The following is a 27992-nucleotide window of genomic DNA, read 5'->3' on the forward strand; positions in this document are numbered from 1 at the left end:
CTTTATCCCACTGGCATTGTGACACTGAGGATAAAAGCCAACTTGTCATTTATAATGTATATTTAGCTTCTAAAATTTCTCAAGGCTTTTCATTAGCTCTTTCACAATATGTTTGGAGAGCTCACAGTCGATCAGTCTCTGTGCCCTAATTCCTATCTGTCTTATATACTTATCTGCAATGTAAGAATTACCCGTTAATAGATTTATAACTGGTGAAGAGAACTTAAAATGTCTCACCAGAGTAGGAAAACGATTTAGAACTTTCCGTTTTTCTTCTTTTATACATACCTGTGTGTATCTATATATATAGTCTCCTGTCTTGCTTTATTAAAGAAGTAAGAATAAAGACAAATATATGACAAGTAAAATATGTAAGAACATATTTAGTAGATTTTAAGGTTTCAAATTTTCGGAAATTAGGAAAATGGTGCAAAAAATACCAGAATTGGACTGTCTATTCAACCTTAATGAGATCCTGTTTTATGTTTCATTCCATAAGACCATATAGTTTTACTCAAGACCTTTCAATCCAATGGCATGTGCTCACTAGTTCTGATTGTATCTGGAATTTGGTTTTCTTTATTATTTGGAACAGCACTCTAACTCTATTGTGTCCACAAGAGAAAATTCTGTGTCCTTATATGCATCCAGTCCCTATCTTAAAATGGGATCAGAATGCAAAAGGGATGTGATTGCAGACAACATCCTCTCAAAAGAATTTTATGCTCCCATGGCCCAACAAGGAGCTCTGGTGTTTATGCACCACTGTGCTCTCACAAACTCATAAAGAGCTCCCGGCAGCAGATCATGGTGTGCTTGTGCTGATGCACACTCAGGGGACATCAAACTATTCACTGCTGACGTTCTGAATTAAGATTTTCAGGGGCTTCTGATGAGGACAGACTTGGGCAGGTTTATTCCCCTCCCCGCCCCCCCCCCCTGCCTTGGGAATACAAGGAGCATCTACATACTGCATATTTGCCAAATCTCAGCTCTGTGATCGTAAGTAGAGATGTACTCGCAGTTCTTTTGTTTGTTACCACAGGAAAAGAAATACGGAAAACAACGAACATTTTCACTGTTTTAAAGTTTTGGAAATGGTTAGAAAAATATGAAGCATCTTGCAAAAGTTCCTGCCCAAGGTGATTATTCTCCTAAAAAAAATTCAGCATAAGAAATAGCACTTGTCAGAGTTATACTCAATTGAAAATATGTTCTCACACCTCAAAGCTTTGTAAAACTGTTATGTGTAGCTAGCAATTCCAAATCCTCTGTATCACAGTATAAAAAGTTTCATTTAAAAACGTAGTTTAATGTTAAGATCCCTATCCTTCTTTAATTATTGTCTGTAAGTTCAATAAATGCTTAAACATTAAACACATAAATAGTTTTTGTTATAAGCATAACACTTATAAAACTAAATAACAAAGTCAATGCATAAATTCACATTGTGCATGGAAAAACAGGTTTTCACCCAACTGACTCTGACTGGGAACCCAAAATTTAGCCTTTTACAAGATTGGAATAGAAATTCTATCTCTTCACCATACATGCCGGGCACAAGTCAATGTAATTAATTTCAAATTAATGACACGGCATTAGGCTACAGTACTAGAGCGTAGTGGCAAGGGCTGCAGATGAAACAGTGGCCCCACTTAACACAGAGAGATTTTCTAGAGATCACAATGAAGCCAATGTTTTTGGAATGGCATTTGTTTGAATTCCAGCTACTTCATTACACAAAATATGTAATTTTTTAAAAAAGTATTTCTGTCAATTAATTAAGTCTTCAAATTTATACACATACATCTTGAAGACATCTTACTTGGGACGCAGGCCGGTTTTCAAAAATGATTGTTATTTGCTGTAGATAAGAAGAGTTTTTATTAATGATGGTTTAAAGTAGACTTCCAAGAATAAACTGAAACTGGCAAAACCGACTACAATCACTATTTCTATGCTTACATGGGTGAAGATACATAAAAACTTAAATTTGACCTACTAATTTCAAAGTTATAAAAGAAGCCCTCAAAGAAATTAACTGGGGGGGTGTGGGGGGGTGGGTATCAACATATATTGTTAATTTATTATAAATTCTTAAAACAGTTAATTCTGCCTTAGCCCTAAAGGGCATTGCTTTCTTGGGTTATTCTGTATGCAACAGTGGAATGAACCATAAACTTAGTCAACTACAAAAATTCAAAAATCAAATATATGCAGTAAGATGTCTATGTGGACTTTTACTAAATTAACTTTTTTTCTGAGGCTTTGTATACATTGTTCTAGTTGCAGAGTTTCTAAGCTATTCTTTTAACATGTGAAATAGGGAAAACTAGTTTTCCCATTCTTTAATAAAGGTTGAAATTGAGCTCCCTGGAGCTTCTAGTCCAACATATGACATGAAATGGAATGTGGCACCATTACAGTCACAAGAAGTGAGTTTTGTGGGTAGAGATCTATATTATGTGCTGAGGCATGGCTGCAGAGAGGCATAGAAAAAGTATACAAAATGAAATACTATGAACTAAAACAATTCATAGATTATAAATTAGGGAAGAAATGTTGGTTAAAACCCACTAGAAAGTACAAAACATCTATATTAAGCATACAGTTTTAAGTACATCATGGAAGGAGCTAGTATAAGCACAGCTCTGAAAAGGATTAATACAGAATAAAAACACTCTCATGAAGGACCAGTTGATGGTCCACCTGGAAAGCTGTGTGACTCACAATGGTAAAGGTCTCTGCACAGACTTGTAAACACAGTTGAGAAAATAGAATCAAATAACATTGATCAAATTCAATGTTACATTCTCCAAGTTCTGTCAGACAGAAGAGCCACGCATCATCTGTTGCTTTGTCACAAAACTTACAAGGTTTCCAAAAAGACAGATGAAGAATTTTGCATGCACAGAGTGAAGTAATTACGCTATTTAGGATATTAACTAGGAATGGAAACTTTAGAAGAAATATAGAAAAGTACATTTTTTTATACAGGTCTGTGTTTATTTTCCTGTAAAAATAAAATTAAGAGGGAAAGGAAGAAAACATATTGCTTGCCTTATCAACAGCATCAAGACATGCACCAGAAACTTATGACTATAATGAAAGAGAAACCAGCAGCATTCAGCTGCAGGGACTGGCGTCCATTTTCACGTCTAGTAGCTTCAGAGCATCTATCTGTGTGGATAAGAATTGTTACAGAAAATCAAGAGTGTGAAAAATAAGTAAATTTGAGAAAAAAAATGAAAAAGTTGATAGAACACAAAAAATAAAGTATCAAAAGGAAAAAAGGTGACAGTGGGAAAGAAAAAAGATAAAAAATAATTACATTGTGCCAAAGACAATGACCTGAAAGACACTAATAGAAACATGAAATTATGATTAAAGTGTGGATGAAATGGCAACCATTGAAGCACTCTGAGCAAATCTGGATAACAAAGTACTCAAATCATAGAAAAGGTGTACCTTAATAGCAGCAACATGTGGTTCTCCACAGAGGTCAAAGTGGTAAACTCTTTGGTCTAACTATAAAAACATTTATTTAAGCACTTAACCTGAGGCATGCAACCAATTCTTGTTTCCTCACAAGGTTCAATACTATTCAGCCAATGCCCAACCTAAATACAATCTTTCATGTGTCACTCATGTTAGAGGTACTTGGAACTAAGGAAACTACAATGCAACATCTATCAGAAATAGTGACTATTTGGAGCAACAACAAGCACCATAGGCTGAAAGCAGAAACTGTAAAAAAGGTCAAGAATTACATAAAAAGAAGGTTCTGATTGTGCGTGGGGATAAAGAAGAGAGAAACTTGTTTAGGTGCTTCTTCTTGCTAATAAGTTTATCTTGTTCCTGAATTATTGTAGGAGTCCAAATGGACCACTGCCAAAACTGGCATCAATAATATAGACATAAGTCCACTTGAAATATGAATAACCAATGCAATTAGCACAGGCAGCTAGTCAATAGGTATTGACTTTAACCTAGGGTGGGAACAAAACAAAGTTGGTTTTCAAAACATGCAACTTACAGTCAAGCCCTCACCAGTATTTCTGGATGCAATCCAGTGCAATGTGCAATATGTGAAGCTTGCATATGTATTTTCTTTTATTTATATTGAAAGTTTACTTTTTGGCAGAAAATACAGTCAAGTTTATGCAATATTTTATATGTTTAAACATCTTAATCTCCTTGACTGTATATATATTTTTTTTCAGCTACAGTGACACAGTAATTACATGGACAGTGATTAGTACCAGTGTTAGCCTACTGTTTCAAAAGAGACTTGAAAAGAAATGGAAATGTAGAAACCTTTATATACTATGGACAATAACCTTGGTTACATCTTAATTTACTTACTTTAAAAAGTGAATTTTAAGAAATTGTAATGGAAGTAGATAAAAACTGTTCAGCTCTCACTTTCTAATTTAAACTGATATATCAGTTTCTTGTTATAATTATTAAAGCTTTAAAATAATTTATTTAAGGTTAAAATCAGTGTAGAGGATGATTTGTGACATCGTAGCACAATACATTGGGGTATGTCTCTGATTCTAGAGAGCTCACAGTCTGAAGAGAAAGGCAAGTAGTGGATAAATTGTTATCTCTTTCCACAAATATATGACCAAGACATGCAGAATTAAAGTGGTACCCAAAATGAAAGGGGTTTTAGGTTTTTGGATTTGTACCTTTTAGGGTTTTTTTGCATCACACCTCAAATTTAGTTTAAATCATGGAGCTGTTATTTTGCAAATATGTTCTTGTGGCAAACTTGCCTTCGGTACGTGGATGTATAATGTTTAACTAAGGCACTATCTTATAATACAGATTTCCATGCTCTTGCACAAATATACATCTGAGTGTAGACAATTATCAAGCAGAAAAGACAGCAATATAAATAAACTAAGAGCTGTTATAGACTTTACCCCATCCTCACTCATGTACCTACTGTGGTGTTTTTAATGATACAAATTTTACAAGAAATTATGACTGTTAAAAATTCATTACTGGTTCTTTTTATTAAGAAACAGTTTGGTTCTTATATTCATAGCAAAAAGATTCCTGACACATTAAACTTCCACAGTTATTTTAATAACACAGCTTTTCAATATTTTTAGAGAATATATCTAACAATTTAATCTTTTAAATGGCACTTATGTTTTTTTTAATTATAAAGCAACATAGTGTCAGCAATTACTTATAATAAATATTCTAGGCAAATAAGAGAACCACACTTGAGAAGTGTGGCCTAGCACTTCAACATTCAACATCTACGATTTTTTTCTTTTTTACTTATAGCATTCAACAAGCTAAGCAGACTTGAATCACAAGGTAAAAATAGATAAATAAATAAATTCCTTTTAAAGCAAAAGTTCTGTGAATACAGGGTGGCTCTTTGAATATTATTAGTTTTTTTTCTAGCATTCTACTGCTTTTCTAGTACACAGTGATAGTGAATTCCCATGACAGCTGTACTGTAAGTGCTATTTTATAAAAATAATGTTGGGGTTTTTTTTTTGGCCTCTGACTATCTCTGATGCAACTGATAGTGTAAGCCCTTCTGATTCATATAAAATAAGTTCTATCAATTTTAGTAAGCCATTTCTATCCCTTTTCATGCAAAACTCGTGAGTATTTGCAGGGAATGGAGCAAACACAACTCCTTGTAGCCTGCAAGAACAAATGCTCTATCACCACAATGTTCATCTCCAGGATCTGATGAGCAATGGTTCTTACTCAGCAAATTCTAATACTGGCTTGCAAAGCAAAAGCAAATAGATTTTGTGGGGGCTGTCATCTTTCTGAAGTTTTGGATATTAATTTATCTGATTGGTGTGATTCCTACCAACACCTATTCTCAAAGCACGAGATCTCAAAGACACACTTAATCTATTCACTCAACCCCCTTCAGAACTTCAGAAAATAATTTTTTTTTTTCTTCCAGTATAGCAGTACATGATGAAGACCTTGATTTACACTTTTATCTCAGAATTATGATCTGAACAAAAGATGGATGAAAGCCTTCATTTTCAAGGTGTGGTTTTGGAATAGCCTTTTGGAATATCCTTCAGCCCATGAGAAAATGATGCAGGTAACTTCAAGAGGATAATGCTGCCGCTCTTCTTTGCCTTGGGAATATGATGAGAACTACTAGGAGACTAACACCCTAAAGGCTTTCCTTTTTGACTACTGTATTCTGTTCTACATTTTAGATTTAGCTAAAAACCTAACTAGTTAAAGCTGTAGAGATAGGGTAAGGAATCTTTTAATGTATGAAGCAGTACACAGACCCATCATGGTCTTAGAACTTCTGATCCTCAGAATGGAAATTTTACCTTTGGAAATATCTTCACACTCCTTCTGTGCTTTTCTTTTTATTTGTTGGTTTAAATTTATTGTTGCTAAACAAGTCGGTACAAAGATCGAAGGTCAGAAAGTTACCACTACTTTTTCCCGTTATTCCAATTGTTAAAAGTGTGCAAAATTTCTAATACAATATTTTCCTTGCTGAGCTACAAAGAATTTTATTTCTATCCTCAGATACCTATTTTAAAAACTTTACAGGAATGTACTATTTTTGAAGCCTCTGGCAAATTCATTGAAATTGCTAACCACATTCAAAAGTTATCAAAAGACACAAACTCATGGATGTTTGTGCAGATATACAGACACATATATGTGGACAGGTGGTGTGGTCACAAGCCATAAGTTGAAAATCAGGCCAAAATGCTATTCCTGAAGAATCACTACATAATATAATTCTACAGTTGTTTTCTCGAGTTTTAAACAGGAAATTTAAAAGCCACAAGTGATGACTTAGTCTTACCTCAAGTAGCTACTGGCAGCCTTTCTAGCTTTTTCTATGGAAAGAGACTACAAAAAAAATTACTTCTGAGCCCCACAATTCTCCTAATTTAACTTTTAAGGATGCAACATAACATTTCCTAAAACTAAGAATAAGTACCAGGAGCCAGCTGCTGACATTACCTCATAGCTAACTCTGCCTCTGAATGTGGTCCTGTTTTGAAATAGCACATTGTACCTGGAAAGGGCTTCTCTTCAACCGATCTACATATGATCACTAATGGTTAATGCTGGTTATCAGCAGTTCTGCAAAATGCTCAAGAGGGAATATGTACAGTCTTCCTTGTTCATTACCCACAAAATTGTTGTCTAAGTTAAAAAAAAGACACTCAGTTTGTATCTGCAAAAGCACATGGGTTACTGATTGTGTACTGAGACAAAAAATACCAAGAATATAACTGAAACTCGGCCTGGCCTGAAGAATGCTGTTGTTCCTACTGAAGTGGAAGTGAGGAAGGAAAAAAGTTTTATGGGAAGAAGAGCTATAAATAGAAACCTAGAAAATAAACATAACAGAGAGATCATTGTCTTTGGAAATCTAAGGATCTGGAGATGTGAGGAAATTCTTGAGCAAGGATTGGGTCAGAAAACTGGGTACACATAGGTCCCTAGGTTCTGATGGCATGCGCCCGCAAGTGCTGAGGGAGCTGCCATTGCAAGGCTATTCTCAATAGTCTTTGAATGTTCATGGAGATTGGTAGAGATCCCTGAGGATGGAGGGAAGGGGACCTTAGAAGGGGCAGGAAGGATGGCTTGGGGATCTACAGGCCAATCAGCCTCACCTTAGTCCCTGGGAAGGTGATGGAGCAACTGATCCAGGACACTGTTTCTAGGCACATGAAGAACCACTACATCAAAAGTAGTCAGCACTGGTTCACGAAGGCAAAGTCATGCCTGACCAAGGTAACCTGGTAACCTCCTATGATGCACTGACTGGCTTGGTAGATGAAAGGAGAATAGTGCATATTTATGTTGACTTCAGTAAGGCTTTCGACACTGTCTTCCATAAGGTCCTCATAGAGAAGCTACTGATATATGGGCTGGATAAGCAGACTGTGAGGTGGAATTGAGAACTGGCTGAATGGCTGGGTCCAGAGGGTGCTGATCAATGCCGTGAAATCTAGTGGGAGGACAGTGATTAGCAGTGTACCCCAGGGGTCAACATGGGGTCCAGTCTTGTTCAACATCATGAATGATTTGGATGATGAGGCAAAGCATACACTCAGCAGCTTTGCTGATGACACAGATCTCAGAGGAGTGGCTGATACACCAGATGGTTGTGCTGCCATCCAGACAGACCGCAAAAGGCTGGAGAAATGGGCTGATACTTCAAAGGACACAAGAACTGTTCAGAATGAAAGTTGATTCATAGTTCTGGTAAGCAAAAAAATACCACGTGTTTTTGTGGTGGGGTACAGAACAAGAATGAAGGCGGCTGCTTTTTGGCTTCTCTTAGCTGATGCGTTGTCAGGGTCAAGTCAACCTTTCTGGAGAAAAGGGAGGTCGTGCCTCCCTTCAGAGCTAGGGAGACTGTGCCCCGGAGAGTCTCTGGCAGCTTCATGTGTCAGGGTGAAGGGATATGAGAGACAAGGAGAACACCTGCAGCAAGTGTCTGTTGTTTAGCAGCAAAACATGACAAGAACAAAAACTTAAACCAGCTACACAGATGAGATCAGAATTTATTTCTACCCAAAAAAAGTCAATTAATTGCTTAACTGAGAGCAAAATGAAAGAAAAAGACTTTCCCTGAAAGAAAATTTTGAGCACCACGGACACTTATTTCTATTTTTCTGTACTTAGTCATTTTCAGTTTCTGGATGAAAAAAGTTCATTATCCCAGCTTCTATTCTAACAAAACCCTGTGTGTGTAGTTCAAAAGTCCTATTTTGTCTATTTAATATGTCATAAAATGTACATACACAAATTCAAATACACTTATACACACAGACACCTGAAGCACAGATAAGAGTTCTTTTTATTTTTCATTCACTCTGACACCACTGGAGATCATAATACTGCATTTTTGTAAAAACTACTGATAAAAATCATGCTTGGCATCAAGAGCATTATCTTTACTACTAGTGAAGATGAGAGAAAATACCACAGATTGTCCCTCTGCCTATTACTCTATGATTTTAAGTACTGATGACACACATGCATTGAAAAAAAAGTAAATGAGATGCATCAAGGATTAAAATTATTTCAAGGATGTTAATAAAAAAAAATATTCTGACAGTTCATGCAGTCTTGGAAGTTAAAAACACCAAACCAACCAACATCACAAAGTGAGAGAAATAGGTCTAAGGGCTTCTAATTATCCCCAAATGCTTTTCTCATTTTCCCACTGTTGCTCTAAGTCATGAATTTATAATGAAGAAAAAACCCCTTATGATAAAACACAACTTGCAACCATTTTTAATATATCTACTTGCCTTCCAGAGAAACAGCACTGACTGGATAAAAGCCTTTGGAAGGCAGCACCTGCATAAATCTTCTGCTGCTAATTTCTGAAGAGATATCTAACACCTGCAGAAAACATCCTCTTTTAACACCTTCCATTTCATCTTCTTTTAAGATTAATTTAATGTAGATGTGTTTGCAGGTTGCACTAGTAATGGTTAAGAATGACAGCTGATTTGGACACTTTTGTACCAGCTGAACAGTACAAAGACAGGTTCTCTATCTCTGGTCTTCTGAGAAAGAGTAAATAGGCCCATAAAAATGGGCAGTGGTGTCAGCTCTGATGGAACTCAGCTGTTCCAAGTGACACCTAGTCAGAGGGTTTGCTCTGTCTGCAGACGCTAGTCTGCACTGTCCTAACGTTGATAAAGAGCTAAGAGCTAATAGCTAAGGCACACAGCTCCTTTGAGAATCCCCTTTTTCTTACTGGACTGGAAGCAGCTTAACACTATGGAGAAGCAGAACAAAATGTTCTAAAATATCACAAAGCAGTACTTAACATCTGATAAAGATTTCAGTCAGAGGCAAGTACACCAATGGTAGAGTTGCATCTGCCTGCAAGTACTCGCAACTAACATCCCTAGTGAGATTTTGGAATACATAAAATACTACATCACTCTTACTTCAAAGCATGATTTTGAAATAGATGCTCATATGCCTAACAAAAAGGTGAAATACAAAGATGAAATTACTGACTGAAAAGAATAACTCAAAAAAGTAGGAAGTAAAATTAAATATACAATAATGTACAGTAATGTGTATATATTGTATACACATACATCAATATATTTATACATATATTTACTTAATGCGAAGTCTTTTAAGTGTATTCAAAACAAAGTTGTCAAGAAGTTGGTTTGCTGAGTATTTCTCAAACTCAGTACAAGGTTCCTTTGGTAAACCCTTCAGAAAACCAGGCAACCTTTACTAAAAGGATTACAAATTCTGAGGAACTAATCTTAAATTTGAGTGATTCAGTGAATGAAGACTGTGTTGTAGGCCTAGGAGCAGAAATTACAAAATCAAGTACATCTGTAGTTGGAGGCTGCTGAGGCCAACCATATGAAAATTTAAAGGAACGTCTGTCTTATTTATACATCTCACTGATCCCAGACAGCAATTCGCTGTCTCAAGCTCCTTCCTAGACCTAAGACTCTTAACGGAATATTATCATATCGTGTTATGATAGAACCTGACTGCCAGCCAGGAGCTGGTACTTGCACACTTCCCTAGCAAACAGAAGTTGTGGATTCAGTGCCCACAGGAGATGTTTATTCGCATAAGTAGAGTTTTGGCTTCCAGTCCCTGCCCTCAGGGATTACTACTTCTGCCTTATATCCAATGGCTTTCGAAAGCACAACCAAGCACCTTCTGCAGCAATCAGAACCAAAGTTTTATTTCTTGTAATCACTCCCATTTCCCTGGTAAGCACTTATCAAAGGACACCAAATGTATCCTTGCCTCCATCTCTCTCCAGGTCTCTGATTTATTGCATTAGATGGCACACATTTTCACCAGAATAGTGTGTTAGGTATAATTACCCATTATGATACTTAGGGGATCCCAAAATTCTCTTGGATAAATAGTATCCATGAGATTGCATACATAGGATCTACAGATACTTTGGTTTTTAATTACATTTAGAGCAAGACAGAAATGCAGTTCAGCTGAAATGCCATAGATCTGGGCACACACTGATGAAGACCTTCATGAGTCCTAGCAACTTTTCTAATAATTATATGAATAATTGGGAATCAAATTTCAGTCATTAGAGGCTGTTAAGTAAGCACAGGATAGGTGATGAAGATTTAGTTCAAAAGTCTACCTAATTTCATTCTTGTTGCCTACGTCCTTTGGACCTAGCAGTGGATGCCGAGCTGCCAACACCTAAGCCTCAAAGCAGACAAACAGTGCATCATCCGAGTTGACCAACTGATAGAAGAATTACTCTGCTCAAAGTTAAGCATTTTATACACGTTATCTATCAGGTTTTGAAAGAGTAGGTTCATACTTTTGCAACAAAGTGTTATATATATTATATTGCAATAATATTATGCTATTTCAAAACAAGATAAACATACTGACTCATGGATATGAACATAATGCTGCACTGATTCTAAGTGCCTTTTGACATACTTTCAAAAATTGCCTACAGAATATTCTTATGATGGGAATTTCACAGTCTTTTCAGGCTTTGCAAAAACAGTTGTCAAGGAAACTAATTAGTTCCACAATCATAATTGCAATAACGATTCATATAAAGAAGGCCTGGTGTTAAATAGTGTAACAGACTTCTTACTACTACTTAGAGGTTATGGGGGAGCACTGAATGGAAAAAGCCCCTAAATACCTATAAAACTGTGTTCAAACAGAAACAATCTATCTATCTTTGGAAACTAGATTAATTAAGCTGCTTTTTACGTAAATGTCTAGAGGTCACCTACATCACCATTTACAGAGGCATATCATGTTTCTCTCAGTTACAGCATCTGTGGCAGTAATACGGAACACTTTAACAGGTTGGAGTTAAGCGTGCACTGCAAAACAAGTAAGATTTGTGTTTCAAATACAGAAAATTGAAAAATGGCTTATCCCTTCCATTTGCCTAAGCAAGGTTTTATCTGTTTTTCTACTTGACAAATATTTTTGTTTACTTGGGACAAGCTTTCTTACATTTCTTTTACCCTTTTCTTTTTTGATCATGTAGTGAAATTTTCTTCCTGAATGATGGTAATCACAGGGCACTATCTGCTAAAAACAAGTACACAGGACCTACTGAGGCTCTGAATTTCAATCAAGGTGCAAATCAACCCTTGCTACTGCAATTCAAGTGCATAAGCCAAATATTTGTATTAGAACTGGATCTGAACCTATTAATGAATTAAGAAATTAATTAACAGATGCAAGTAACAACGATTCCAATATCAACAAATTACTATGGGATATTAAAAAAAATAACTTTGCACAGATCTTGAGATAATTTCCCTGAAAATATATTTGAGGAAAACTTTTAATAGACAGAAAAAAATTAGTTATTTCAAATTTTTCCAATGACACAATAGTCTATGACTCATTCAAACTCTTTGCCACTTTACTGAGATTGACGCTAGTCAGATGCTGAGGTAGAAACACAGGTATTTATATGGTTTACATTTTAATATATTGGATATTACATTTGTTTGGTGAGATTTTGATTTGATTCTAATACTCTAATAGTTTAAGATAGAGCATACAGAAAATACTGTTAGAGGATTTTGCACCTGTTTTTACAATGTAATGATGACACATCTAACTTGGAATTAATTATTAAAGATATCAACTCATAATTTACATTAAAAATTTTAAATCTCTTCCTCATAACATTCACTTCAGAAAAATAAAAATTACCTGTAATATATCAGAAATTACCATTATATTTTAAGTTTATTGCAAATGAAATAATTTTGCATTGATGAACCAAAATATAACTTTACATTGGGAAGCATTAAAATTTGATAGGTTAGTTATTGAGACACACTCACTCTTAACTACTATGCAGTTTTCCTGTTAAAAAAAAAATCCCAAACCTTCCTACTTACACACTTAAAAATATGAACAACATTTCTATAGATTTCAAAGCTTGTAAACAGGCCTAACAGAAGGCTGCATGCTGACCGTGTTAGGGTGAATCAGTAAGACAGTATCTCGACAGGACTATTTGAAGTCTTGACCTTATCGGACGCTAAAATACCTTTATTACCTGCGTGTCTTAATGCACATGTAGAGATCGGACTGTAATCAAGAATTCTGGCCACTAAATTGCTTACAACAGACAAACAGGCAGTACAAGGCAACTTAAAAATGTACAACAGGTGTATCTTAAACACTGTATTTCTTGTTAACCGTCATCACCTGAGTTGAAGATTCAATCTTTGTTCTGCACTTACAAATGAGTTTATTACTAAAAGTGGGAAATGAGGTCCCATTTAAGGGTTTTGAATCAAGTTTTTGGATAGAGTATGGGATCCTGGGCTTTGTCAGTTCAAGACTACTTCAGTTACTGTATGTTCTGCTACACACATTAGTGTACTATGAATAACAATATAATTCTTAGAAAGAACACTCTAAAATTAACTTACCTGTAATAATGTTGGGCTTTGGTGGCATGCTGAATTCATACAATGTTGGTTCAGAATAACCCAGTCTGTTGGCAGCTGTAATTTGTACTTCATAACCCATGGTCCATTGAAGGTGCTCTAAGATGATGTGGTCTCTACTGCCCTGCACTTTTTTCTCTAGCCACTGGTCTTCCTTATCTTTCTGTAAAGATGCAAATATTGGTTTAAATTCTCAAAAAATCTTGTATTATTTGTCTAAACTATGTGTCTACATGATGCACAAAATTTATGAAATTTCATTTACAGAGGTTTTGAATATTCAAATAATCTAATTATGGAGTTCTGGGTACTCTAGGCTTTTTATAATTTTGACCACCCCTAATCAGTTTCCACAATGTGGATTTAGGTGTTTTTTAGGCAATCCCTTTTAACCTTTTGGCTTCAATTTATGCTTTGCTCAAATTCTGTTGTTTGCCTTGGGGAACAGCAGGATAATTATTTACAAATGCTGCTAAGAATAAATTCTGTAAAAGGTTTACTTTATATAGATGTTACAATTATATTTTGATCAATGTTCTTTAAAATAAACTTGCCATTAAACCCAAACTTGAATTGTTCATGAATGCAAGCTGTGCTTATATCATACATTAGTTAGAGAAAGAAAAATATACACTAACTGCAGAAATATGTGGTACTAAAGTTAGTTAGCAAACCAGGTTGAGTGCAATGACATAAACACCATTGAGAAAGTATGCAGTCCTACCTCTACGCTGGTGACAGCATAGATGTAAATCATTAAGACGGTGTTCCAGAGAAAAAAACAAGAGTTCTAATAATTCAGATATTTATCTAAGACACTGCTGCAAAGGCAACAAATGATGACTTCAGTTGCAACCTTAATTCTGCCATTTCATAGATCTGGAACACTTGCCTTTGTAATTTCTCCTTCTAGTGCATAATATATTTAATTATTCTTGATACAAATGAGAATTACAAAACTAATAGGTTAAAAGGATAAAACAATATATACTGTCAAACACAAACCCCATCTTGTTTAATAGAGTATCACTAACAGTAAGAATCCACGCAGTCCTATTCTTACTAAATACTGATGTACAATAAAGTGGCAAGAACTACGGCTGAGAGGCAAATCCTACCCATCCAACCCATACAAAAACTCAGACGCAGTCAGTGGCCGTAACAATTCTAGGAAAAAAACCCTTCCATTACAGGGAAGTATAACTTTTTGCTGCAGACTATTAGGCTTCTCAGCAGCTTATATTTAGGCTCTTTGTTGAAGCATCTTGCTCTTGACTGATACAAGTGCCAAAGAAAATAGCATCTAAATTAGACAGTCAGGGCCCAATCATGCTCCTTATGTGTGTTTGGGAGTTGGATTTTTTTTTTTTTACTCCAGTGTTCAGAAAATAGAGTGACAGACTAAAGTCCCTTATGTGCACTGTTGCAGTGAATTATTTGCTATCAGTGCTGAGTGTGATGTTTTTTTCCATACTAACTTCACCTTTTCTTAACCTCTTCCTTGCTTCTTCTGTACTGACATGGGTACTGACAGATGACAGTCCTGGGAATGATTAAAATACAGCAACAAAACATTTCAGAAACATTTGCAGCAAGGTGAAAATGCCTACCTGGTGTAGCAGTAGACCAATGAAAAACATCAGAATGGTAGTCACAATAGAAATAATGAAAAAACCTAGACACACTGGAGTAAAAATAGTTTACTCATCATACAGTGAAACTGGTATTTTCTGTCCAGGATATCTTCCCATATCCACATGGATAGTCTCTCTTGCAATCATCTGACATGCCACTGAGCGAATCCCCCTACATTTACATTTCACTGACTGAACCCACTTATCACTATATCAAACTACCTTTACAAAATATATTTTTGTATGGGGCTTCTAAAATAAAATGGATTAATGCTGATTGCAATATGCATATGCTTCTTAGTAATATTAGGAATAATAATGTTACACAGCAACATATTTTAATGGCTGCTTAAATTGTTGAGGTTTGAGAGTAGTTAGAAAAAATAATAATACACCTAGATTCCAAAGAATATCAGCATAATAGAAATCAGAAGATCCACACATGGTCTTGGTGTGTGCACATACAACCACATGAATACACTGGGGAATTCCAAAGGTGTTCAGAATCACAAGAGAAAAAAAAATACACTGAATTGGAAAATAAAGATTTAGGCTAATATGGTTCCTGCAGGTGGAAGAGACAGCACTGCAAGCAGATATATAAGTATATTTTGAAAAAACCCTTGTCCTGGTTTCAGCTGGGATACAGTGGTTTTTTTTCTTCTTAGCAGCTGGTGCACAGCTGTGCTTTGGATTTGGTGTGAGAACAAGGTTGATAGGACACTGATGGTTTTGGTTGTTGTTGGGTGATGTTTACACTCAGTCAAGGACATTTCAGTTTCTTGGGCCCTGCAAGCGAGAAGGCTGGAGAGGCACGGGAATTTGGGAGGGGACACAGCCAGGACAGGTGACCCAAACTAGCCAAAGAGGTATTCCATACCATATGACATCATGCTGAGTATATAAACTGGGGGAAGAAGAAGGAAGGGGGGACATTCCGCATTATGGCATTTGTCTTCCCAAGTGACCGTTACACATGACGGAGCTCTGCTTTCCTGGGGATGGCTGAACACCTGCCTGCCCATGGGAAATGGTGAATGAATTCCTTGTTTGGCTTTGCTTGCATGTGCAGCTTTTGTTTTTCCAATTAAATTGTTCTTATCTCAACCCCTGAGTTTTACATTCCTTTCTGATTCTCCTCCCCATCCCTCTGGGTGAGGGGGAGTCAGCAAGTGGCTGCATGGTGCTTGGTTGCCAGCCAGGGTTAAACCATGACAATCCTATAGAATTATATGTGATGAATACAAAGAGCTTAAGATTTGGAAGGAAAACTATAATGGTTTCTGTATGAGGCTGCTCTTCTGCAGACATAAGAATAAGTGAAAAGTTTCAACTGAAGCCACCTGGGTAGATTGAGATAAATGAAATGAAGTCTAAGCTCTGAGCTCAAAGACAACAAAATGTTTTACGAAGAGTGACAAACACAAGTTAGGAGTAAGAAGAATAAAGAATGTATCTGGAAAGCAAGTTGTCTGCTAAAGACAAACAGATGAAGTCTTCCAGAATAGTCTGCTTTTGGCATCTTAAAGAAAAAAAGAAAGTAACTGCAATGTCCTTCATTATAGCTCTTATTTCACACCCTTTTTCACATACTTTTTACGAAGTAGAGCTCAGTAATGAGTCCAGATTTATTTTACTATTAGTGCAGAAATGGAGAGGGATGAGAACACAAAACAAGAATCTTGTCAGTTAAATCTTCCTACAAATCTCCCTGTTAGTGTGAAGACCCTTTAATTGGTAGCTGAGCAGAAAGTAGAACTGGAAAAGAACACTCCAAACTTTATTAGGCTGTTCTGCTATTAATACTGCTTAAAAGGTACAGAAAGCTCTACATATGCACAGTGTTCTACAACACATGAAAGAAGCTTCTAAATCACAAACTACAGTCAAATTTCATGGGTGAGTTAATATAGATGTCTTCAACAATCATTTACTATTAGCAGTTTTATCATTAACATCCACCAACAAATGCACATTTTCAGAAATTGTAATTAGATCTGCAACCTTAGAGATTAAACTGTTCCTTTATTTGCATTTCATTTTGTTTCATATAACGCAGAAATACTCCTTTACAGAAGGTCACTGATGCTGTGAGACTGGCAATTTCTGGGACTGTTAACTGCCCGCTTCCATCACTCTTAAGCCTTAGGTTCACACTGTCCGCTTCCCAGTATAAGTCCTTGCTTGAAACAAACCTGTGACAATACCAGAGACTAATGACACTACAAAAAAAACCACCCAAACCCAAAACAAATCCCAAACCAAAAACCTCACCACTCAAAAAACGCAACAACAAAAAAAATCTTAACTTGTGTGCACATTGGCTTTAAATGCAAGCATCAGCCAATTTTATCTCAGAAGTGTCCAAGAGCTAGATTTATAAGACAGCTGTGAGCAACCTAAGCACCTAAATACCCTGACAAAAAAAAGAGTAAACAAAGAAGTGTGAAATTCTAGTCTACCAGGACTTGGCTGCTTCTCAAAACTGAGGGCACCTCTAACAACAGTGGAAGTAAAGCCAATCCACTGTTTAGGCACCTATTCACTAGTCTAGAAAATAACATCTCTCTAATGTTCATTTTACATCCTACCCAAGATCACATTCTTTGGGAACTCATAAAAAGTGAGGAAAAGTGATTAACCCCTTTCAACCCTTCCCCTTATTCTCCATCTTCCCTAAATTGTTGTGCTGAAAGTTCAGTTCAGACAGACTTGTTATTATGGTGATCCCTACGATAAAAAGCGGGCAGAGATGCCACACTATCTTGAAAGCTGGCAGGAAAAAATATCAAGAAATCCTCACAGAAGACAATCTGATATTTTAAAGCAGTGACTTCACAAGTATTCATTACATAAGGATGCTTTGTAGGTCTGGTTAATATAAGACAAATACCGAACAAAGCACAAAATGGTGAATAATGTACATAGTGTTAAAATGCAGAGAAAGTCCAAGGAACTGGCAGGTGAAGTGGAACTTGGAGATGCAAAAACATTTAAATGTTTTATGGTAGGTATCTCGGAGTGGGAGTAAATGAGAAACTACTTTTTTTAAATGATTCATATTTGCAGAGGTTTGTTCTAGAACCTATCATAAAGGAGCAAAAATGAACACAGTCCTCCATTGACACAGTCACACAAGAGTGAAGCACATAGCATATCAATCAAAAACTCATCACTGCCAAAATTCAGAGCATTAATACTAACACTGTCACAGGTCAACATGGTGAACAACTTTTAGGCCTGCAAAAACTAACTGCTCCTCTAACAGTTCCTCCAAACATAAGTATGAACATAAAAGGTAAGTTAAATACTGTTATTGTTTTTCAAACTAGGATTTTAGTATTTTTTTCTTGCTTCTACCTAAAAGTTCATAACCATAAAGATGGATATTTTTATTATTTAATTCTAATTCCAAATTTTTATTGAAAATTGGCCTGCCAGGGAAAAATTAAATCTATCTTCTCCCCCTTTTTTATTCTAGCTTACTGTTGGCATTCTATGTCCTGAAAGTATAGAAACAGAATTCCCTTTTCTAGTCACTTAAGAAGCTTATTTCAACACTTGCTTTTTAACCCTTATGAAGTAATTCAGAATATGGTACTAAAATAATATCTGAAGGCTGGGAACAAATCTTTTCAAGATAAAAGAGTGATAGGTATTTGCAGGGAACAGTAGGCAACATTATGTACCAGCACAAATTCACAATTGCAATACATGCAGCTGCGTAATATCCATCACAGTCAAAATGCACTTGAGTGGTCAGCACAAACTTTGGCTTGTGATCATCATAATCATATAGCGATTATTCCTGTATGGTGATCACACACTGCTTGCATGCTGTTTCTGGTGCTAAGCTTAACCTGTGCTAATACCTTCCAAAGGCTGCTTTGGAGCCTGCCTTTCTCTTGCAGGTCTGTGCTGGTCACTCACCTGTCGTGAGGTGCTGTGGTAGTCTGTCCCCTGTATCCCAAGTGCTCCTTCTTCCTGGCCCTCCTTACCTCCCCACCTTCCCCTTAGTCTGTATAATCTCTTCAACCCTCCCCTCTAGCTTTTAGTTTACTACTATAGTACGTAGTAAATAACACAGCAGGTAATAGCCATTTACAAACTCGGTACCCATTTCCCCAATAATTTACATGCATAAAGCTCAACATCCACTGTGGAACAGCAGCATCTCAACATATGTTCCCCAGACAACTTGAAGAGTACCATAAGCACAGACAAACATAGGGGAGCTTGAGTCAGTCCCCATTAAAATTAAAGTTACTACAAGATATGTAGTTGGGCTGTCACCTCCTGCATCAGAGATCCCCATCACTGCTCTTCCTGGCTGGTTAAAGGGGAACAGTCTTTCTTTGTCTTTCGCTTTCTCCTCCTATTCTTTCCTCAGGTAACTTTGAACTCAATGTATGCCACCAGCTTCAGACTCCATCAGTGAAGCTTTATAAGACTGTCTTGACTTACTTCGTGCAAGTGTGAACCAATTTGAGGCTGCTACTCATAAACAATTGCATATTACCTACTTCTCTGGAATACAGTACAAAATATAAAGCTTCTTATTATCTGATTAGTTAGTAAGTCCTGCCTGTAACATGAATAAACTGATGTTAGGAAAGCAATACTGGATGGAATGAAATGTGATTTCCAGAAAAATGAAACTCATCAGTTGCCCTAAACCAGGCTATAATATTGCTATAGTATCTTAAAGGCTGCTCACCCAGTTAAAAAACAAAACAAAACAAAACAAAACTGTATAAAACTTAAATATGAGGGAACTGCCTCTTAATAACACATAAGCTGTTATGAAACACAAAGAAGAAAATGCCACTGATATATAGCTTGTTATCTAATATGCTCTTTAAACATGCAAGCAAATACATTGGTCCAGGTGCCAGTAATGAGGCTGGCAAGAGTTACAGGAAAGCTGATTAAATACAACCAACGGGGAAGATAGAAGAGAAGCAGTCAACAGATAATTAAGAACTTTAAATAGCATCCATTCATTCTGATTAAACCACAAAAAATGATTGTGCTTTTTAGTTGTGCAAAGCCCTTTAATTTAGTCAAATAGCTTTTTCAATTGGAAGCTTAAGGAGATAAAGATTTGAGGTCCAAGTAAAACCTATCTACTTCAGAAAACCTATTAGGTTTCCAGTTACTGCTTAAACTGTACATTTATCTTTCAATAATACACATGAAAAGCAATCTTTTAAAGTACAATATTGTACCTCAGTCAAAAAACTAGATCAAAATCAGGTTTCCAAAAATATTCAGGATAGATCCAAAATCACTTTGCATACTTAAATCACAGAACAGATTAAATTCACTGAATCACAGAATGGTCAGGGTTGAGGGGACCTCTGCAGACCACCCAGTCCAGCCCCCTGCTAAAGCAGGTTCACCTGCAGCAGGTCGCACAGTATTGCGTCCAGATGGGTTTTGAATGTCTCCAGAGAAGGAGACTCTACAGCCTCTCTGGGCAGCCTGCTCCACCGCTCCGTCACCCTCAGTATAAAGAAGTTCTTCCACATATTTAAATGGAACTTCTTGTGTTGCAGTTTGTGCCTGTTGCCCCTTGTCCTGTCGTTGGGCACCGCTGAAAAGAGCCTGGCCCCAGCCTCCTGACACGCGCCCTTAAGATGTCTGCATACATTGATAAGCTCCCCTCTCAGTCTTCTCTTGCCCAGACTAAACAGGCCCGGCTCTCTCAGCCTTTCCCCATAAGGGAGATGGCTCCAGTCCCCTAATCATCTTCATGGCTTTCCACTGAACCCGTGCCAGTAGTTCTCTGTCTCTCTTGAACTGTGGAGCCCACAACTGGACGCAATACTCCATAAACTCTATATACTGCATGCATATATTATAGGCAAACAGTTTATTTTCTTATCGTTTCAATTATAAATACTTAGAGGCATTGTAATCTAACTGGGAAGTTCAATTCCACAAAACTTCATTGTATTTTGCATTGCATATTTTCCTAGTCTCTCTCTTCTTCACAATTACTTTTCTTCTATGCCAATTGTACTCACTGGACTGAGTTATCTAAGAAGGTCAATTAAGATTTAGGGATCACTGATATCAGAATAACTGCTGGTTATTCCCTCAGGCTACTATTAATCTACCAAAGTATTCTCAATCCATTTGGAGCTATCAATCTTCTTTGGTTATACTTACCTTAGGGAAACCATTTTACATGCCAGGTTTAGTACTTGGATAATCCTAGAGCTACCATCAAAATGTTACAATATATGAACCATCAGGAAATGTGACAAAAACTATTACAAAATAAGGAAATGGCTTTTCCTTTTTGGGAACACTGAAATAGGTTCTACATTTAATTCCTCAAAGATTGCTTATTTCTGTTCAATGCAGACCTCGCTGCCTTCTGTTTAATGAGTTTAATATCTGATGTTACATTCCCAATCTCTTTTAGAGTCTCAAAACGGACATGTAAATCTGCTGTTACACTCTAGTAAAATGTCTGTTTACTGGCCCTAGTCAGCTAAAAGTTGTATAATCTTCCTAAAATAACACAAAGAAATTATTAGAAAATGCACGGTTCAGAATTGAATCCATTGCTTTTGCCAGCTCTATAGTTCCTTCTTCAACTGAATAATTTCTAAACACAGCATATCAGGAAAGGAAGGATATATTTATCTCCTTTAATAATAAAAAAATTCCACCATTTTATTTTCACAGAAAAATTAATTACACATCGCAGAAAGGCCTATTTTCTAAACTTGCCAGAAAGCAGTCCAATGAACTTTGCACAATGGCTGTTAAAAATAACTGATATGTACACTGAAACGTATGAAAGTACTAACAATTTGCCAATTATTTGGCTTTTTCAAGCTGAGCCTTGGAATCTGGGAAGACAGAAAATATGATATGTAATCATATAATTAATCTCATTTAAAATTAATATGGAACACTGGAATACAGCTTTCTAGCTCTAGGATGCTATCTACCAATACAGATGCATATGTAACAAGTTAATAATTTGATGTTCAAACAACCCATAATTATGTAACTTTAACGTCTGCTAATTTACTGCACTTTTGGGAGCTGAACATGAATATTTCTTTACCATGTAACAAAACAGGTAATATACTGTTCTTGTTAGAATGAGCTTTCAGTTATACCTACAGGAAGAACAGGGTGCTCTTCTTTCTTTTTTTGTTGTTTTGTTTGTTTATTTTTTATTTATTTTATAATCTGGCATTAGCAACCTAGTCACAAAAGGAAACATACTATACTATATCGTCTTTTCTTTTTGTAGTATGTACACCATTTTGTTACACTTCAAATTGTATCAGCAGTCTTCTCTACACTACAAGCAAATATTACTAAGCAAACCCCACCTACTGTGATTAACTGAAATACTTACACTTCTGTATTTGACAATATATTCCAAAATGGGGGCACCTCCATCATCTTGTTTAGTTATGCTAAGTTTAAAACTCTTGCCACTTTCCGGTTGTCCATGAATTGAAGGGGGGCTTGGCTCCCCTAAACAAGGGGAAAAAAACAGTAGATGATAATTCAGCAATAAGTCATAAATTACACCTGGGAACTTGTCCATCATTTATTAATCAAAATCTTTAACATGAGCCTTCCAAAAACTGCAGAACAACCTTAATACGTGTGTTAAATATTTTGCTTAAAGTATGTTCTAATGTATATTAATTAGCTCACACAAGGAAACAAAATTACATAAAGTATGAGAAAAATATTTGTATATTTGTTTCTTTCACACCTTCCAATGTTTGACAATTTCAAATGTAATTTACTTCAGAAATTATTTAGCCATCAGTTCAGCAAAACTGGTAACCTGCTACTCACACTGAAGTCTGAGATTAACGCTATTTTACAGGAAAGCATCCTTAACATTAAGCATGAGCTTTAGTTCCTTGTGTGAGATCTATATTGTAATACAGATATTAAGTAAATTAACTTATCAATAAATGTGCCAAGAAAAAACTAGATATTTTCAGAATAGTCTATATTAAGAATTAACATAAAGAAAAAAATTCTAAAAGTAAAAATAATTTTCTCTGCAATGAAAGGATAAAAATAATCTTAAACATAAAACTGAAGGGTTAATAGCCAGCCTAAGCCATTTGCTAATCAAAATTCACAAATTATCATTTCTATATGCAATGCTTATTATAAAGCTTTAAATCAGATCTTAAATGAACATGTCATACTGAAGTTTCTTATCTTCAAAATGTTTGTAAATTTGCATTCACCCAGAAAGATACAGTTCCTTCCGAAATATTTGTAATGTTTGTGTTTATCCCTTGTCCAAAGATAAACTGACTTAGTTCTCAACATAGAACTTGCCTAGCTTTCTACCAGATAACATATATATGATTTCTATCAGTTTCTATAATTTTTCTATCAGGTATAATGTTCCGTATGAGTAACGGCAATTTTTTTTATCTGTCATTCAATATATTTATGGTTTAAGCAAAAAAGAAATTCGAAAGCTGCCAAGTTACCAGTTTGAGACAGAAGAAATATATCGATATCAACATAATACAATAGCACAGAAATATTTTTGTGTTCTTTGTAGTCCCTTGACTTTTCTTGTTAATTCCATTATTGCCAGTATTGTTAACTATACCGAGTAATGCCCTACTCAGAAAACAGTTCAGTTGCAACAGATTTATGAAAGACTAGTCTGGTAATAGTTGCTGATGTATTTTTGTATACCTGTTTAAGCACTATACAGTGCCATCCGGTACTTCCTTTATTTTTCGTCTCCCTTTCTGTTTGATTTATTTATTATTGTTTCTATGTAAAAGTAATCTGAGAAAAATATTTTTCATTAGCCCTGATATTTAAATCTCAATTTCTTGTATATAAAGGTTACTACAAATATAGAATTGACTCCATAGCATTTATGATTTGCATGTAATCATAATTAAAACAATTTATTCTCATAATTTTTCCATAGATTAAGATTTCTGTTTCAGGTTTGATAATTGCAAAATTTGCGGCAGCATAGTTTGCTGAAGAAATGTCTCCAGAATGGGCTAGTTCATTCTCACAGATGTCTATAATACCCTGAGTGTAAATGAGAAAAACTCCTTAATCTAATATCTTTCATGGTTTGTGCTCTTGAATGTAAGACAAAGATTTGTCTACGTGTCAAAAACATAGGATAAATTCTCCAATTTAAGTTCATTCATACTATCCGGTGGGGGGTGGGTGGGGTGGGGTGGGGGATGGAATAAGAGGAACAAAATATGATTTCTGAGAAACAATGTAAAGACTGATGTTATACACTGGGAAATAGTGTATACATATAAAACATATTATCCACAGTGAAACAGAACTTTAAATTAGCTGATCTGGAGATAATATATTGTAATAATAATTTACGTTTTCATTTAATAGCACAAGTATTACTTACGGACAGGTAAGGTCTGAAAGATCTCAATTTTGCTGTACTCTCCTTGCCCTTTTCCATTTACAGCAGCTACTTTGATTTCGTATGTTGTATTTGGTTCCAAATTGCTGAGAACAACCATTGCTAAAGAAAAGGAAACACAAAAATATGGGAACAAAATTTGATGAAGCAATAAACCTAAAAAAAAAAAAAAGTCAGGAAATTTCATAATTTGCTTCATTTGCAATTTACAAGTCCCATTTTCTAATAGTCTAGTGGATCCAACCTTAGCTTTCTTGTTGAGTGCTAATAGTACTTTTTTTTTAACATTTATTTTTTCCACCTGCATAAAAACATTGTTGTGACAGAGCAAGTCTAAATTCTGAAGGAATTTAATATCAGTGTTACAGAAGCTATAGGCAACAATTAAGAACCTTGATGGGAATTGATATATGTTCAGATGGTGAGCACAAGAGACATGAATCTAGCAAATAATTATGGGAATTTCCTTCCTCCTAGCTGACAATGAGCATCCATCTGATGCCCATTTAAGCCACTTCCATACAGTTCATAACTTGTCATTTTTCCTTCACGGAGAGAAGTATCAACCATCCTTGGCCTATGCTCCTAGATGCAACTACATGCACCTAAGTGGTGAATTACTCGTTCTTGTGCTCTAGCGGTTCAACAATGTATTCAAGACCAAAAATGATGATGGGTATGATGATGAAAGGAAGAGTTCTGAGTTATCTACTAAGGACTAGAAAGTGAGTTAGATGTGCTTGTACATAATTGTGAGGAGGTGTATGGAAATGCATATTCAGTTATAACAACAACAACAAAGTTATTTGGGAAGAAAATAGGTTTGAACTTAGGACATGCTTTCAGAAATCAAGTCTGAATCCCTTGCAGCAATCTTTCACATTGCCTGAACCTCTCTCTGATTCTACCTGGAGATGCCATCAGAAGCAGAAAATGGGGAAGAACTAGCTAAAAATAAAATAAAATAAAATAAATGTACAGTACTAAGAATACTGGTGTTGCAACCAAATACTAAGAATATTGTTTCTGAAACAAATCTAGAAACAAAATCCAGGAAAAGGACGTTGGATTCCAGGATCCTTTATGGGAACACAACATATTACTGCATATTACATACACCATAATACTGTATATTACTAATATCAATGTTGCATATGCACTTGGAAACTTCAATCCACACAGAGTTCTTGGACCATTATCCAGCCTTTACAAGAAAGCTTCCTTTTACTCTCTCTACAGCAGTTGCTCGCTTGATTTTTGCCAGCTCTGTGATGAGCTCTCCAGATGTGAGATTCATACCAGGGAATGGATGTAAATCGGATGGACTTTACTTGAAGCACATTGGTATTTCTCTTGCCCAGAAAAGCAGGGGCTGTATGATCTTACAAGAGGATATAGATCCTTGTCTTGAAAAAGAGCCAGTAGTCTCTTAGTCTCTAGAGAGCTAGTTCTATTCATTATAGAGGAATATTTTAATAGTCACTTTAGACTTGCTTTTCAAGTTATATATTTAATGAAAGTATAATTATTTCTGTCAGTGCTCTTTGTTAGTCTTTTGAGTCCAGATTTACTAGAATTTATGTTTCTTTTTTTCTGCAGCAGACAGACAGAGGTCCTATTACATGTGCAGTTAAAGGGATTTAACAAATCTTGGAAAAACAGCAACTTTTACATTTCACACTCTATTGTAAGCACTTTGCATGAATTTGTCATTGAAACATGATAACTGCTTTCCTGTAAAAAAAAAACAACAGTAGAATTGTGTGTCTTCCAGCACATTTTAGCTTTATCATTTTCATGAAGTTTAAAAATATCAAACTATGAAGTATAACCATGTCATGAAAAATAAAATACCATCATGAAAATAAGAACAGAATTCAGAGAAAAGAAGGATTATAACACATAACATTCTGTTATGGTAAAATGAAATTTAAAACCTAAACCAAACAGTAGCAGTGTTTGACTTGCCTTTCAGCCATGATTACTTTCCAAGGCTGAATAATTTCACTAAAAATAAACCTTGGGGCATACTAAAAATTAGAGTTACTGTAAATGTTTTTAAAATTTAAACAACATAAAAGCATGACTATGAGACTACACTTAATAAAATACGAATGTGTTAACTACATAAAACCTCAGGATCCAGTTCTATAAACACTTGAGTGACTCCTGGGGCCTATCTAAATTAATAAAATTACTTGTATATGCAGAATTTAAAGAACCAGTGTCTACTTTAGAATCCCCTGCATGGCGCAATGTGCCGAGATACAATTACTGTTACAAATACATTTATGGAACTAACCCAACTAAACCTGACAGCATATGTCCTCAAAAACTGGGACTACTTGGTATCAGTGATATTATGATGTGGATATATTTAGAAAAAAATGTATTTATGTCCTCCTGGAAAACAAAGAAAACAACCATTCTTGATAAGAACACTTTAAATATTCTAATTGTAAAAGAATATTTAGAATAAATCAGTAAGATTAAGGAACTGTCCCAAAAATGTAACAAGAGTGCATGGCTTAAAAATAATATAGGTAATAAAACTTTCACTGACTGCTAAATATTTTACATTTTTGAGAATGTTGAGAATGGAAAAGAATACCTAATAAACATGGCTTTTTTAAAGGTACATATTTGTCATGTAAGTATAAAATCAGCTTAATCATCTTTCTATATACAAGTGAAACTCTTTTTACAGAAGTCCATAGCTCACAGCCCTGGCCACAAAGGATATTTTGGTTACCATTTTCAATGACCACTGAAGTAATTAGATATAAAAAATTTCAAATAATATTCTGAAAGAAACATAGGACTTTAAGTATCTGAATTTGAAAACAATTGGTCCACTGCATACCTATGTGTGAATTATGGCAGTGGTATATTCATTTGCATATATCAAGTCCCAAATATACTGAAAGTTAAAGTCCTTTATTTTTTTCACAGTACAATATTAATTTTTTCCATCTTTTTCTACCTGTTCTAACTACTGTTTCTGTTTTTATACTGCTTTCCTCTTCACAGTATCTGCACATTTTATCTGGAGAATACAATGTTGTCCACTGATTGATTTTGCTGGGATTATTCATATAGTAACTGGTAACATTCAGAAGCAGACTCTGAAGAACTACTCCAAAGAGGAAAAACCCAGAATATTCTCTTGTGAACTCTGCAGGTATTCCTGGGGTCAATTAACATGATGCACATGTTAATAATAAGCTCAGACCTTAGTGTTTTCCATTTATAAGAAGAAAGGTAGGCTGCAAGTCACATGGTACCTGTGGAGGAGTTCATGACAGAGGAAATAAGCAGTTGTTTTGGTTTAATATACTGTATAGAGAGTTTAAGATAAAATTGTAAATACTTTTACGACAGGGTATGTAAGGAACTTTTTTTTAAAAAAAAAAAAAAATTGTAGACCAGATCTTAAAAAGGCACACAAGAACCAAA

At 35.5% G+C, this 27992-nt stretch overlaps 1 protein-coding gene across 1 annotated transcript in view; it reads right to left on the bottom strand.

Annotated features, from left to right (window-relative positions):
* The window catches only part of NCAM2 (neural cell adhesion molecule 2), a 305254-nt gene that overhangs the window by 24753 nt on the left and 252509 nt on the right, over nucleotides 1–27992 (bottom strand). Inside the window, exons 13-15 of the mRNA XM_056329648.1 lie at nucleotides 24519–24638; nucleotides 22488–22609; nucleotides 13449–13629 (exon numbers count right to left, since the gene is read on the bottom strand). Of these exons, the coding sequence (XP_056185623.1) occupies nucleotides 13449–13629; nucleotides 22488–22609; nucleotides 24519–24638 (423 nt within the window). The remainder of the gene's footprint in view (nucleotides 1–13448; nucleotides 13630–22487; nucleotides 22610–24518; nucleotides 24639–27992) is intronic.

Source organism: Falco biarmicus, chromosome 2, assembly GCF_023638135.1.
Source record: "Falco biarmicus isolate bFalBia1 chromosome 2, bFalBia1.pri, whole genome shotgun sequence".
NCBI classification, from domain to species: Eukaryota; Metazoa; Chordata; class Aves; order Falconiformes; family Falconidae; genus Falco; species Falco biarmicus.